At 39.2% G+C, this 16,841-nt stretch overlaps 1 protein-coding gene across 1 annotated transcript; it reads right to left on the bottom strand.

Annotated features, from left to right (window-relative positions):
* Positions 1–363: 363 nt before the first annotated feature.
* Positions 364–1,950, bottom strand: LOC107479502 (UDP-glycosyltransferase 43-like). The gene has a single exon (XM_016099634.3). The coding sequence runs from the start codon at positions 1,875–1,877 to the stop codon at positions 471–473; it is 1,407 nt and encodes a 468-aa protein (XP_015955120.1). The 5' UTR covers positions 1,878–1,950; the 3' UTR covers positions 364–470.
* Between the last annotated feature and the right edge of the window lie 14,891 nt (positions 1,951–16,841).

The raw sequence follows: 16,841 nt of genomic DNA, 5'->3' as shown, positions 1-16,841 counted from the left end.
AGGTCAGATAATCCTGGTTTGAACAGGTCAGTCGACTTGTCTTCAGTTAGCTCGGGTCGCACAGCTCAACCTAGGGTATGAACAATAACGTTTCTAAATAGTTAATTGTAAATAATATTTCTAAATCTTTATTTTTATTTGTTACACATAATAACAACAAAATAAATTTGTTTAATATCTTATTTAATTTAGATTTATAAATTTTATACATTCTAAAAGTTAAATAACTTATAAAATTTTTATTTTGTTTTTAAATTTTTTTATTTTTAATATTTAAATTATTTTATTAAATTTATAATTTTAAAAATAAAATTATAAAAAATAATCTTTTTAAAACAATAGAAAAACGGCAGCTAAGCCTAGTTTTGTATAAAATAAAAAATGCTACATGCTCTGATATACCGAATGAACACATTTAGATCCCAGTGCATCTTGATAAATGATAATCAAATATAAATACAATGGGCTGATCAACTTGTCAACTCTTCAATCAGGGACATCAGCTTGGAGTAAGACGATCCATTCACCATCAATGCTATTTTACATTTCTCACTCATTTCCTTTACCTTTCTCCTGATCTCATCAGCATCGTTCATCAAGAACCTAACACCTCGCTCCACGTCTTCTGCCCACACCAGATCCCCACCCATTCTATAATTCAATCTAATCTCAACCGCTAAACTTAACTCCTTAACCATCTCGAACGCATTCATTTGTTGTTCAGCGTACAATGGCCACGTGGCAATCGGCACACCATACCACAAGCTCTCTAATATCGAGTTCCAACCACAATGCGACACGAAACCCCCAATCGCCTTATGAGCCAATACCTTTGCTTGTGGGACCCAACCACACACTAAACCAATCCCAGCCGTTCGTTCCAAGAATCCATCTGGCAACACATTCTCGTGGTTTTCAAAATCCATAGGGTCCTCTAATTGGGCCTTCGGGGGCTCCCTTAAAGCCCATAAGAATCTGACTCCGGCCTGTTCAAGCCCAATTGCAATTTGTTCAACTTGAGTTGCCTTAAGACTTCCCAAGCTTCCAAAACAAAGAAGCACCACAGATGCCAGAGGCTGCTGGTCCAGCCACTCCATGATAAGCTTATATTGGGCTGGGTTTGGATTCCATTGAGCCGACCCATTAAGATCCAGAATCGGCCCAATTGGATAAACCGGTGGCAACTTTGAATCACGAGAGAGCGATTGAACTGCATGAGGCTCAAGCTCCTGAAACGTATTTACCACAATGCCCTTCGTTTCCCTGTACCTTCTGGCATGTTGTGAAATCCAAGAAAACCCATCGTTCCCCTTCATCACGAGGTTGGGCAAAACGCATCTCGGTACCGGGTTCTTGTAACTCGGGATGGACAACTCTTCGTCCGAGTCGAATTGGGAAAGGTGAAGCATAAAGCCGAGGAAGCTCGCCGGCGAGGCGAAGAAGAGGTAGCAAGGGATTGAGAGCTCGGTGGCGACGTCGATTATGGGGGTGGAGAACATGTCGACAAACAAACCGGCTAGTCGCACCGAGTCGCGTGTTGAATCGGTTGACTCAGTTGGGGTTAGTTGAAGGAGCGCGTCTCTGACGTGGCTCGTATGTTTCTGTATGAGGAGGGAGAGGAATCCGACGGAAGATTGGTAGTCATCGGGTGCGGGAGGGTCTACGGGGGGGAGGCGGAGGAATCGGATGTTGGTTGGTGAGGTGGAAGCGAGGGATTGGGCATAGGTGTTGAGGAGTGGTCGCTGTGACATGGTTATGATGAGGAGGGTCGCAGAGAATCGAGGGTGGTGTTTAGTTAGGAGGTTAGCGAATTCGACGATTGGAACGAGGTTTCCCATGGCTGGTGCAGAAATGAAGACTAGCTCCAATCTGGTCATGGCGAGTGTTGATGACGGCGTGTAGCTGGGAGAGAGGGATGATAATTGATGAGTTGTTGGATACTGGCATGATGGATGGGTATCAATAGTTCAATTTAATACACAAAACTAAAGAAAGAATCAAATAAAATAATATAGTAAAAAAATATAAGATAAAGTATATTTTTTTTTTTTAAATTTAAAAAATTTAAGATTTTTTTATTTAGTCAAATTTTTATTTTATTAAATTTATTTTTTTTATATATTATTTATCATTATTTACTTCTTATTTCTTTTTTTATTCATTAATTTTTAAGAGATCATATCATTATTTTTCTCATATTTAATTCTTCGGCTATGATCATCATTATTAACATTGTTACTGTTACGGATCTGATTATTAAATCCCGCACCTAGAATAATTTCTGACCTGGATATTTAGGGTTGGCCTCACTTCCTCTCTCTAGAAGGCACAAACCAACATCCACATTTCTAACCAATATTCAAATTTAAATACCTCTCTTATCTTAGCTAGATAAGATAAGATGAGATATTTCCACTAGCTATATAAAGGGGAGTCAAAGGCCTTCTCAGGTACGTCATTCATCTCATTCACTTTATATCTCTCAGATCCATTCTTACTTGGGTGTTGGAGTGTCTTTGTAGATACTACCTCCCATTGCTCCAGACGGACGATCCGTCAACCTCCTCGACTCGCCAGCTCCCGATCCATCTCCCAACCCGTATCAGAGACTTCTTGTACATTGGCGCCGTCTGTGGGGAACTGTAATGTCGTGGCGGCATAGTGGATAACCCCGAGGAGCAATTCCAAGCCACCACCACAACTCACACACACGAAGCCCAACTCCCGAACACCAGGAGAGCACCCGTCCCACCCATGGGAAGATACAAGTGATGTACATTGCCAACCAACCCACCTCAGCAACAACCAAAAGAAGACAACCGCCCACTTTCTAAAACCCGGGCCCCTGATTGTCTCGGAGAAAAGGCAGTCCAAATAATCCAAGAACTGTGTCTCCGGGTGCAAGACCTCGAGGGCCGGGTTACGACCAAGGAACGGTATCACGCGGAACACGAAAGTCATGCGACTTCTAAAATTCGATCTCACTGTGAAACCAGGAACAACAGATCACCGGAACGGTGACATAGCAAGAGACACCGACGTGAAGAAGACGACTGACGGCACCACCGGGAAACCAAGCAAGCAAGAAGCGAACATGTGATAATGGGAGCTACCCCTTTCATCGAAAGAATTCTAAGAGCCAAGCTTCTAAAGGGCTTTGACAAGCTCACGAACTTGAAATACGACGGGACCAAAGATCTCTAGGAACACCTAATGGCCTTTGAGGCAATGATGAACCTAGAAGGAGCCGCCGACGCGGTCCGATGCAAGGATTTTCCAATAACCCTATCCGGTCCTGCAATAAAATGGTTCAATTCCCTCCCAAACGGCTCCATAGCCAACTTTCATGACATCTCCAGGAAGTTTATGGCCCAATCCACCACCAGAATCATCAAAGCCAAGCACCCCATCGGCTTACTCAGAATCACCCAGAGACAAGACGAATCTACGAGGAAATACCTCGATAGGTTCAACGATGAGTGCCTCATAGTCGACGTGCTCACGGACTCGGTCGCTAGTCTCTGCCTGACCAACAGACTCATGAACGAAGACTTCCAAAAACACCTTGCCACCAAGCTGGTTTGGACTATGCACGAAATCCAGAGCATCGTAAGGGAATACATCAACGACGAAGAGGTGAGCCAAGTCGTAGCTGTCAATAAACGACAGCACGACAATACGACACCTCGCAATAACCCACCACCAAAAGAAACCCAGAAAGAATACTCCAAACCTGCAAACACCAACCAAACACCCAAGGTGGGAAAGTTCTCGAGCTACACCCCCTGCCCGCTCCCATCACAGAAATCTACCACCAAATAGCAGAACGGGATCCTCCCGAAAGTAGGACAACTGAAAGAGTGGACAACGGCAACAAAAGGCTGTATTGCGACTATCATCGAGGATACAGGCATAAAATCAAAGACTGCTTCACTTAGAAGAATGCCCTTGAATAAGCCATCCAAGACAGCAAACTCCTCGAGTTCGCCAAAATATCCAGGAACCCAGAAGCTCGAAAACGGAAAGATCCCCAGACCGCGAAGGTTGCAACCCGAGGACATTACGACAATACCACAGGAAAGTCCCGAGTCCAACCCCACCATAATCGTAAACATCATCACCGGGAAGGACGCGCCAGAGAAGTCAAAATCGGCACTAAAAAAGGACCTTAAAGTCCTAGCCGTAAGAAACCAAGCTCTAACACCCCTGGCCGTAGAGGTAATTACCTTCTCCCCCAATGACTGCCAACACGGCACCTCGGCAGAAGACGCCCCATTCGTCATCTCGGCCAGAGTCGGGACTGGACTCGTAAAGAGAATATTGGTTGACACAGGAGTGGACTCCAACATCCTCTTCAGAGGAGTCTTCGACAAGCTGGGCCTTGATAAATCACAATTTTATGGTTTATTATGTATTGAATTTGGTGGATTTTACCAACTTTTCCTATATTTATTCAATAAAATAGCATGGTTTTATGAATTTCTCCTAAATTGTGCTTAAGAGTAAAAACATACTTTTTAGACCTTAAAATTGCTAATTCACTTTAATTCCATTCAATGCCTTGATATGTTTGAGTGATTTTAGGTTTAGAAGGCAAATATTAGATTGAAGGAATGAAGAAAAAGTATGCAAAGTGGAGAATTCATGAAGAAATGGGAATTTGGTGGATTCAAGCCCACGCGCACGCGTCACTCATGCGTACGCGTGAGAGGGAATTTTGCCAATCGACGCGCACGCGTCACCCACGCGTACGCGTGACACTGGTCACGTGACCTCATTAAAGGAACACACTGGGGGCGATTTCTAAGCTCAATGAGGCCCAAATCTAACTCATTTTTGATGCTTTTGAACCCAAGGATTAGAGGGGGATGAACCAAGTAGTCATAGTTTTAGTTTTTATCATGTTTTAGGTTAGAATTCTAAAGAGAGAAACTCTCTCTTCTCTCTAGAATTAAGGTAGATTTAGGATAGATCTCTCCTAGGTTTAGACTTTAATTCTTGTTTTGATTTAGTTTTCTTGCTATTTCTTGTTATTACATCTTTGTTCTTTTAGTTTTACTTGTTATTTCCTTTATTTTGTTGCCTTTATGTTTATAAGCACTCTTGTTACTTTTGATCTTTATTAATGCAATTTATATTTTCATGTTGTTATTCCTTTCTTTAGTTGTTACTGTTAATTTCTTGTAATTGGTAGTTGTTAGATTTTATTATTGTTGTAATTTTAACACGCTTTCTCTTTATGCCTTCTAAGTGTTTGATAAAATGCTTAGTTGGATTTTAAAGTAGATTTTAGTACTCTTGGTTTGTAATTGAGGACTTAGGTCCCTTGAGATCATTGATGTCCAGTTCTATTGGTGATTTAGGGTTGCTAATTGGTTCTAGGACCAATTATGTCCACTTGACTTTCCTTCAATTGTTAGAGGATAACTAAGTGGAATTAACTCTTTGTAATTACCATGTTGTGGCCAATGATACAAGATAGGAAAGTTTGACTCTTAATCCTTGCCATGAGTAGCCTTTTAACATTTATATTTCTTTAATTGTTGGTTTTATTTTCTTGTTCATCAAACCCAAATCCCAAGAATATACACCCATAAGCAATAATATACACACTTCCCTGCAATTCCTTGAGAGACGACTCAAGGTTTAAATACTCGATTTTTATTGGGTTTGCTTAAGTGACAAACAAATTAAACTTTGATTGAGGGTTAATTGTTGGTTTGGATCTATACTTGCAACGCGATTTAATTTTGTGAAAATTCCTAACCGACATTTTCCTCCACCAAGTTTTTGGCGCCATTGCCAGAGAACTGCAAATGTGTGCCTAGTTATTGGTTATTGTATATATGTTAATATTGTGAATAGCTTGATTTTTGGTTTTTTACTAGTTTTTGCTAGTTTTAGGAGTCTATTTTTATTATTTCTTATTAGCATTTGTTTTTATTCTTTCTTTCTACTATGAATTCTCACCATTTTGTCTATGAGTTTGGTTCTAATTATGTTGTAGGAAATGGAAGCTATAATAAGGATATGCATCAAGGATGGGAGAATTAAAAGTGGGAGGAGCCATATGGTTATGATCAACCCTCTTGGCAACAACCTCCTGCAATGTACTACGAGTAAGAACCATTCCATGGATATGGTGGACCCCCTTTTGACTATCAACAACTACCACCATATGCGTATGAACCCCCTCCTCAACATAGTTTTGAACCACCATACTCACAAGCCCCATACCACCATTCAGCTCCATATGATCCTAACTCATATCCACCATACCAACAATCTTATGAGCCATATGAACTATACATAGAACCACCCAAATTCCAACACCAACACTTCCAATAACAACTACCCTCGTATACATCATCTCCATATTCTCATCAAGATGATCCACTTTTCTATTATGAACCCTTTCTCCCAAACAATGAGCCCTCCTTCCACCTCAAACATTAATGAATGACATTCTCATTTAATATCTCCAAGAGCAAAGGGGGATTTATACTACTCTCCAAGGGGTAGTAACCCAATGCTTAAGGGTATAACCCATTTAGCTTCCCAAGATACTCAAAGCCCTCATATCGCATGTGCAACTCAGTTGGGATTAACATTCTATGTGACACCCTCATTGAGAAAGATAAGCCCATCATGAAGACGAGGATGGAGAATTTTAAAGAGCCGGTGGTGCATGAAATTGACTGCGCAATATTCGCACAAATAGACCGGCAAGTGCATCGGGTCGTCCAAGTAATACCTCAGGTGAGTGAGGGTCGATCCCACAGAGATTGTTGGTTTGAACAAGCAATGACTATCTTGTAGATCTTAGTCAGGCGGATAGAAAAGATAGTATTTGTGGAAAAATGCATAAAAATAGAATAAATAAAGTATTACTAGATAGGTGTGAAATCAGTGATAAGAGAACAGTTGAGGCTTCAGAGATGCTTCCTCCTTTTGGATGAACTTTTCTCACAGTCTACTTCAACTTCTGATGATTCATTCCATGGCAAGCTGTAAGTGATTAATGCCAGGTCAGTGGTCATTAGTCTCCTCTACTTCAGATCAAACGCCAGGTCAGTGGTCATCTAATCTGAACGGGGGTGAAGCTCTTGCAGTCTATTCCCTTGGTAATCCTACTCAAAACACCACAGACAAGGTCGAATCTTCTGGATCACAGAATGCTGCTCCATGATTCTAGCCTATACCACAAAAACCCCAATCGCCCTATGATGAGAGGATTTTTGCGTGGTCTAGAATTCAGAATAAATTTCCGTTGCAAGTATATCTTCTAAACCAACAAAAGTCCTTTCATACAAACGTTTTGGTTGTCACAAGTAACAAACCGCTAAATAAATTGATAACCGAAGTATTTAAACCTCGGGTCGTCTTCTCAAGGAATTGCAGGGACGTATGTTCTTATTATTGGTTATGGAGATTGTAAATTTGGGGTTTCAAGAATGAGGAGTGAATATGGCAATTAATTTAAATAGCAATTAGAATAAATAAATATTGTAATGCAAACTTTTGACAAGGTATGAGAAATTGGAAGTCTAGACTTTGTTATTCTTAGCAATAATAATGAAAGTTGAATCTTAATTCCACTTAGTTGACCTCTGCTAGAGCAAAAGAAAGTCAAGGGACTAATTAGTTTGACCTTCGAATCCTATTTATTTCCTAAGAAAAGGTTGGGATTATTGAAGTTCAGTTTAATTAGCAAAGATAACAGTTATCAATTATGTTAAGCTAAGATAACTCCTGAGTTACTGATTTCTTAACCAAGACCAAAAAGGGAAAAGTAAATTAATTCTACTGGAATGAAAATGTCTTCAGATTGGGAATAATCAATGGCATAAATAAAAGAAGGTAATATTAAACTGAAATATCTCAAGTAACATTAAATAAGAAAATCATAACATGAATGTAACATAAGCCAAATAGGCAACATAACTAATACAAGCAAGCATTAAAGTATCTGAGAGTAAGAGATAAATATAAAGTAGAAGAACATTGAACCTGGGATCGAGAGTCACTCCTAAAACTAAGAGAAGTCCTAAATCCTAATTTCGAAAAACCCTACCTAAATCCTAAGAGAGAGGAGATAATCTCTCTCTCTAAAAACTACATCTAAAACTAAAATTATGAATATGAGAGCATGATTATGAATGGATGCATTTCCTCACTTTATAGCCTCTAATCTGTGTGTTCTGGGCTAAAAACTGGGTCAAAAACAGCCCAGAAATCACTCCCAGCACTTTCTGGTCCGTACAGGTCACGGAAGAGTGACGCGGAGGCGTCGTCGATGCGTTAGCATGGGTTGTGTTCCTGCCAGGTCACGCGACCGCGTGATCCACGCGTTCGCGTCGCCTGGCGTCGGGCAGCTATGGCAAATTATATATCGTTGCGAAGCCCCGAACGTTAGATTTTCAACGCAACTGAAACCATCTCATTTGGACCTCTGTAGCTCAAGTTATGGTCATTTGAGTGTGAAGAGGTCAGGCTGGACAGCTTATCAATTTCTTTAACTTCTTGTATTCCTTCCACTTTTGTATGCTTTCTTTCCATCCTCTGAGCCATTCATGCCCTGTAATCCCTGAAATCACTTAACACACGTATCACGGCATCTAATGGTAATAAAAGAGGATTAATATTAACAAGTATAAGACCAAAAAATCATATTTTCAATCATAGCACAAAATTCGGAAGGAAAACGTAAACTCATGCAAATAGTATGAAAAAGTGGGTAAAGAGTTAATAAAAACCACTCAATTGAGCATAAGATAAACCATAAAATAGTGGTTTATCAACCTCCCCACACTTAAACAATAGCATGTCCTCATGCTAAGCTCAAGAGAAACTATAAAGAGATGAAGAGGAATGATAGAATGTATGAGATGCAACCTATGAATGCAACTAAATGCAAAATGTTTCTACCTACTTGGTTAAAAATAAATAAGTTCTTCAAGACAAACATAAATCAGATTTCACTAATTCAAATCATACAGTGAAAACAAGTAAGCTTGTAGGAAGATAGTTCATGAAAGCAGGGAACATAGAATCAAGCATTGAACCCTCACTGGTAGTGTATATGCACTCAAACATCATGAGGTCTTTTCAGGGTTGTAATGGGGCTGAGGTAAGGTAAGGGTATATATAAGGCTAAGTAAGCTAATTAAGTGAATCCTTGAGTAGTTTAAGATCTCACCTAACATATACATACTATATAAAGCAAAGCTTCTTTACCTATTCTCCCATATTTTTCCCATTTCTAATGTTACATGCTCATGTATTAGTTTTAATTTTGTCCCATGTGCATTGCTTTATTTTGCATTTGGGGAATTCTTTTGTATCCCCTTTATTCAAATACTGAATTATTTTTTTAATGTACATGGTAATTCAATTATTTTGATTTCACATGAGCATGCTTCCCAAAATTTTTATTTTGAATTATTTCATTCTTTTCATCTTCCTACCCTTTGTTTTTATCATCCATGTTCCCAATAGGTTTCCCACACTTAAACAATTACACAATTTCTATCTTAAGCTAACCAAGGATTCAACTTGGGATTTTAAATTTGTTTTTCTACATAAGGCTAGTGTTGTGGTTTATAGAATAAGAGGGAATTAAAGGCTCAAGGGAGCTAACAAGGGTGATGTAAAAGGTAGGCTAATTTTGGGATAAGTGAGCTAGAATCAACCAATGGCCTCAATCACATGCAAGCATGTAAATATATTAAATATTGGACATATAGAATGGAACAAAGCAAAGATTACAATTATAGAGAAAAAAATACACAAGAATAAAAATTTATGGTTAAATAATGTAACCATATAAATAGGCTCAAAATCTCACAGGTTGTGTGTTCTTTGGCTCAAAAACCATATTCCAAATACAACTTCAAAACAAGTTTAACACAAATTTTTCAATTTAAATTAGTGAAATACTATAAAAATTTCTTGAAAAAGAAAATATTTCTTCAACCAAGTGGTAAAATATGCACAAAATCAAATAAATATGCAAATGCAATAACTAGCTACAAAGAAAATTTAAACATTGGTGTTGAGACAAGAAAGTACTAACCCATGGAGATCGGTATCGACCTCCCCACACTTAAAGATTGCACCGTCCTCGGTCCATGCTAAAATGTACAAGTGGATGGCTGCTCCAACTGATGTCTTTCTCCAAAGATTGTGCAGGTGGACTTGTTTGTCTTCCCATTAAGAAGTTCCTCCCTTTTCCCGTCTTCGGTGGCCAGCTTGGAAGAAGAGAAAAAGAAGAACAGTAACCCAGAGATAAGGATAAGAACATAAATAAAATATGGGTGTTAATGCCAAATAATAAAGGTCTCAATTACATGGTAGCTACAACATGCAAGTGAGGAAACAATAGAAGCACATGGCATACTAGTGGGGCAAAATTTTGCAATAATTAGGGAGAGTGTGGGTAAGGAGAGGTAATGTAAATTCATGTCAATGCAAAATTAATACAGGTATAAAAGATAGACATTGATTTAAATAATATTACCTAACCAGAATAAAACAAGTCACTAAGCACCCAAAATAATTCAAGAGAAGATGCAACAGCTAAATAAGAAAATTTTTAACACCAAAAGAAAAATAATGAAATTAGAAAAGAAAAGAAAAATATGCACTAAATTAAAATGCAACGAATGAAATATGCAAATAAATTAAGTAAAATAAAATGAAAGATAAAAAGAATGAGAAGAGAAAGAAGGGAAGAAGAAGTAAATAAGAGAGGAGGAAGATAGAATAAGAAAAGATAGAAAAAATTAGGATTAGAGAAGAAAAGCTAAGAAAATTGGCACTGATCTGGATAGGTTGTGCGACGCTGGCGACGCGGTCGCGTGGGTGATGCGGCCGCGTGAGGTGCAATAAGTTCAGGCGACGCGGACGCGTGGGGCACGCGAACGCGTGGCCTGATTTGTGCGATTGGCGCGAGTGCAGCCTTGCGTTTACACAACTCTCTGTTCAAAACTCTTTTTGCCAATTTTTAGGGTGACGCAGTCGCGTGGTTGACGCGATCGCGTGGGTTGCCAAGATTGGAGGATGACGCGGACGCGTGGGGCACGCGTTCGCGTGGGGCACGCGTTCGCGTGGAAAGGCTTGTGCGTCTAGCGCCAGTCCAGCCTTACTCCAGCACAACTTTCGGCCATGCACTCCTTTTACGTCGATTACCATGTCACGCGACCGCGTGGGTGACGCGGACGCGTGGGAGGCGTGGTTCCCATGTGACGCGGACGCGTCAGCGACGCGGTCGCGTGGGTCAAATTGTGCCAAAAGCATGCCTCCAGCCACGCTTTCGCGTGACTCTTTGTTCACTTTTCTTTTCTCCTAATGCACTTGTGACGCGGACGCGTCAGCGACGCTGCCGCGTCGCGTGCCTTTTTTTTAATGCAAAATGCAATTATGCAGTATGCAGTGCTAAATGCAAATTTTATGAATGGCATCCAGGTTCAATAGGAATAAAACAATATAAAATAGATAAAACGAAATAAAATGGAAACAAGAGCGATCATACCATGGTGGGTTGTCTCCCACCTAGCACTTTTAGTTAAAGTCCTTAAGTTGGACATTTGATGAGCTTCCTGCTATGGTGGCTTGTGCTTGAATTCGTCCAGAAATCTCCACCAATGTTTGGAATTCCAACAGCCTCCAGGGTCCCAAACAAGGCATGTAAAGCCCTTAGGTGAGTTCAAACAGGCTTCAAGGCTCCCGGGGTGTTGAATGTCAGAACAGACTCCAGGATCCCAAACTTTTCTTCTACACCCGTCTTTGTCTTGATCTACATCTTTCCAGTCGGGTGGTGAGTAGTCTGAATTCTTACTGCAGTAACCAAACAGCTTTCGAGATCCTTTCAATTGAGCTTGACACCAATCCTTGCACCTCAAATTGAAGTGCGAAGCCTCATTGAATCTTGCATACTAGCGCTGAGTGCGAGTCATTTCCCTCTTGCTCTTAAAGCCGCAAAGAGCTCTAAACTGGCCATCTGTTTCAAGTAAACCATATTCAAGTGGAAAAGTAAAGATAAAAGCTAAGAATTTTACCCACTTGAAGTTTGTGTTGGGTGGTAATGGCCTTGGGATAGGTGTTTCTAGTGGTTCTGCAAGCTATACTCCCTTGTGGTCTTCTGTGAATTCCTCCACTTCTTTGCAAATTTCTTCAACTTCAACCATGTCTTGATCAAAGTCATTGATATCTTCCTCATCACTTGAGTCATACATAGGAGGTTGAGAAAAGTCGACCTCTGCATCATCTTCGTATTCACTTGGGGAAGATTCTTCAATCTCAAAGAATTCACTTGCGGATGTATGTTCGTTACTAAGAGAACTCGACTCGTGATCATCGTCATCAAGGAAACTTGCTTCTTGGGTTATTCTGTCTAGTTCTTCATAAGATATATGCATTGGAGGCTGCACAACATCCTCTTTAGCATCAATTGTAACATCCTTGATGGAATTCTCCACAACTCTGGATTTAGGTGGCGGTTCGGCATCTCCTAAATCTTCAACCATCTCTTCTTCTTCTACCATGACAGCTTCCTCTATTTGTTCCAGTATGAAGTTATGCTATATGCTGTCCACTGGAGTCTCTCGTGTCTTCTCCACAACACATTCTTCATTAGATTCTCCACATGAAGCCATGGGATTCTGTTGGGTGTCCGAACGTCTGGAAGATAATTGATTTATTACTTGCTCTAGTTGATGAAGGGTTGCATTAAATTGGTTTATTGATTCTTTGAGGCGAACCTGTGATTCTGGCTTTGATGGATATGGGCATGGTGTATGGGGGAGTGGTAGTTCTTGGGAGTAATTGGATTGGTGTTGGGGTGGATAAGGATTGTACGGTGGCAAATGGTGAAAAGAAGCTTGTGAGTGTGGTGGGTTGAGGTTGTGTTGCAAGGATGATCTCTGAGCATAGGGTAGGGCTTGTTGGTAGCTACAAGGCGGTCCACCATATCTATCAGCTTGGTATGCATTGTAGAATGGTCTTTGTCCATGATATCTAGGAGGGTGTTGTTGCCTAAAGGGTTGATCGGATCCTTGTGGCTCCATCCATCTTTGATTGCTTAGATCTTGATGCATAGTCCTGTTATAGCTTCCATTCCTTGCAACAAAATTAGAACCAAACTCAAAGCGAGAGGAGTGAGAATTCATAATAGATATCAGAAATAAGAGGGAAGAGAAAAAACAAATAAACAAGTAAAAGAAAAATATTTTTTTAAAATATTTACAATAACCAATAATAAGGCACACATTTGCAATTCCCCGGCAACGGCGCCATTTTGATGAGAGAATTTTTGCGTGGTCTAGAATTCAAAATAAATTCCCCTTGCAAGTATAGCTTCTAAACCAACAAAAGTCCTTTCATACAAATGTTTTGGTTGTCACAAGTAACAAACCCCTAAATAAATTGATAACCGAAGTATTTAAACCTCAGGTCATCTTCTCAAGGAATTGCAGGGAGGTATGTTCTTATTATTGGTTATGGAGATTGTAAATTTGGGGTTTCAAGAATGAGGAGTTTATATGGCAATTAATTTAAATAGCAATTAGAATAAATAAATACTGTAAAGCAAACTTTTGACAAGGTATGAGAAATTGGAAGTCCAGACTTTGTTATTCTTAGCAATAATAATGAAAGTTGAATCTTAATTCCACTTAGTTGACCTCTGCTAGAGCAAAGGAAAGTCAAGGGACTAATTAGTTTGACCTTCTAATCCTATTTATTTCCTAAGAAAAGGTTGGGATTATTGAAGTTCAGTTCAATTAGCAAAGATAACAGTTATCAATTATGTTAAGCTAAGATAACTCCTGAGTTACTGATTTCTAAACCAAGACCAAAAAGGGAAAAGTAAATTAATTCTACTGGAATGAAAATGTCTTCAGATTAGGAATAATCAATGGCATAAATAAAAGAAGGCAATATTAAACTGAAATATCTCAAGTAACATTAAATAAGAAAATCATAACATGAATATAGCATAAGCCAAATAGGCAATATAACTAATACAAGCAAGCATTAAAGTATCTGAGAGTAAGAGATAAATATAAAGTAGAAGAACATTGAACTTGGGATCGAGAGTCAGTCCTAAAACTAAGAGAAGTCCTAAATCCTAATTTCTAAAAACCCTACCTAAATCCTAAGAGAGAGGAGAGAACCTCTCTCTCTAAAAACTACATCTAAAACTAAAATTTTGAATATGAGAGCATGATTATGAATGGATGCATTTCCTCAGTTTATAGCCTCTAATCTGTGTGTTCTGGCTGAAAACTGGGTCAAAAATAGCCCAGAAATCACTCCCAGTGCTTTCTGGTCCGTACAGGTCGCAGAAGAGTGACGCGGAGGCGTCGTCCACGCGTTAGCGTGGGTTGTGTTCCTGCCAGGTCACGCGGCCGCGTGATCCACGCGTTCGCATCACCTGGCATTAGGGCAGCTATGGCAAACTATATTTCGTTGCGAAGCCCCGGACGTTAGCTTTCCAATGCAACTGGAATCATCTCATTTGGATCTCTGTAGCTCAAGTTATGGTCGTTTGAGTGTGAAGAGGTCAGGCTAGACAGCTTAGCAATTTCTTCAACTTCTTGTATTCCTTCCACTTTTGCATGCTTCCTTTCCATCCTCTGAGCCATTCATGCCCTGTAATCCCTAAAATCACTTAACACACATATCACAGCATCTAATGGTAATAAAAGAGGATTAATATTAACAAATATAAGACCAAAGAAGCATGTTTTCAATCATAGCATAAAATCTTGAAGGAAAATGTAAACTAATGCAAATAGTATGAATAAGTGGATAAAGAGTTGACAAAAACCACTCAATTGAGCATAAGATTAACCATAAAATAGTGGTTTATCACCCTATACCTCAGCTGAACTGATGTCTCAAAGTCCCCAACAAAGTCGTGGATTAGCCGTCTAAGAGATGTATCATCAAGATTGTGGTTCAATACTATCCCGTCAAAGACTCACACGAACCCATGTAGAATAGGGATGACGGTCAAGTTACACTCCCAATTCATTAGGATGAAGAATGAAGATACATCTTAGAATAGAATCAAGCATAGATTGAAATAGAACAATGATATTATTAATCCATAAAAGTCAGCAGAGCTCCTAACCTTAACCTAGGATGTTAGTGACTCATAGCTTACAGAAAGTAGTAATGTATTCGAATGGGGGAGGAATAAGATCCTAAACATGGGTGATCTTCTCCTATATATACTAATCTAATAACTAAGAATTACAGAAATAAGATAAATTAGTCTTGCAGTGCGAAAATCCACTTTCTAGGCCTACTTGATGAGTGTTTGGGCTGAGCTTGAGTGAAGCCACGAGTTGGTACTCCCTTATGGGCATTGGACGTCAGCTTTGGACTCCTGAATGGACGTTGGACGCCAGCTACTCCCTTTTGGGCGTCCAATGCCAGGAATAGTGTTGGTGGCTGGCGTTGAACTTCTATTTTGGGCCTTCATTTCCAAAGCAAAGTATAGACTATTATATATTTCTGAAAAGCCCTGGATTTTAGCTTTCCATAGCCATTAAGAGCGCACCATTTGGGCTTTCATAGATTAAGAAATGCTCCTTCGAGTGCATGGAGGTCAGAATCTGACAGCATCTGTAGTTCTTTCTTTGTCTCTGAATCAGACTTTGCCAAAACTCCTTTAATTTCAGTCAGAAAATACCTAAAATCATCATAAAACACACAAACTCAAAGTAGAATCCAAAAATATGAATTTTGCACTAAAACATATAAAAATATAATAAAACATAAACAACACATAATGAAAACTATATGAAAATGATGCCAAAAAGTGTATAAAATATCCGCTCATCAGAACACCAAACTTAAACTGTTGCTTGTCTCCAAGTAACCAAAACAAAGTAGGATTAAAAAGAAAAGAAGGATACGATAAATCTCAGAGTTTCTTTTGATACTATTGATTCTCCTAGTTTAGTTCTTTTTTATTCTTTAACACAGCTTTTTTTGAGCCTTGGCCGTGACCCTAAGCGCTTTGTTTTCCAATATTACCACCAGATACATAAACGCCACAGGCACTTAACCAGGTGAACCCTTTCGGATTGTGATTCAACTTTGCTTGGATCCCGAGCTAGTGGTGTCCAGAGTTCTTAAGCACACTCTTTTGCTTTGGATCACGACTTTAACTACTCAGTCTCAAGCTTTTCACTTGACACCTTCACACCACAAGCATATAGTTAGGGGGAGGAGTTCATTTGAACTTTTTAGGCCAAAATTTTATTTTTTTAGGCCCTCCTAACCATTGATGCTTAAAGCCTTGGATATTGCCTTTTGGTATAAAGAGTTATTGGCTTTTTCTTTTGCTTTTTTTTTGCATATATTTCTTTTTGCTTTTATTGCTTGTTGCTGCTTTTTGTTGCTTTAAGAATCAATTTTTTGGACTTTTCATATTACCAATAACACTTCTCCTTTTTCATCATTCTTTCAAGTGCCAAAATTCTTAACCCCAACATCAAATATGCACTGTTCATTTATGCATTCAGAAAGTAAAAGCAATACCACCACATCAAAACAATTGAACTATTCTTATGATATAACTCAAAATTCAAGTATCTCCCTATTCTTTTTCAAATAAATTTTTCTTTCAAGTAAGGTGAGAGATGCATGGAATATTTCATAGCTTTAAGACATAAGATATAGATGATCATGCACTAGAAACAAACAATAAGATAAAATACATGGAAAACAGAAAAATAACATGAGATTAAGGGAACGGGTTCACCTTAGTGACGGCGGCTACTACTCCCTCTAGAGAATCCAATGGAGCGCTTGATGTCTTCTATGTC

This window comes from Arachis duranensis, chromosome 3, assembly GCF_000817695.3.
Source record: "Arachis duranensis cultivar V14167 chromosome 3, aradu.V14167.gnm2.J7QH, whole genome shotgun sequence".
Lineage (NCBI taxonomy): Eukaryota > Viridiplantae > Streptophyta > Magnoliopsida > Fabales > Fabaceae > Arachis > Arachis duranensis.
This window is presented reverse-complemented; position numbering and strand designations above follow the sequence as displayed.

Bases quoted from the DNA above. Each gene is read 5' to 3' on its own strand.
- LOC107479502 (XM_016099634.3), bottom strand. From the start codon at position 1,877: ATGACCAGATTGGAGCTAGTCTTCATTTCTGCACCAGCCATGGGAAAC.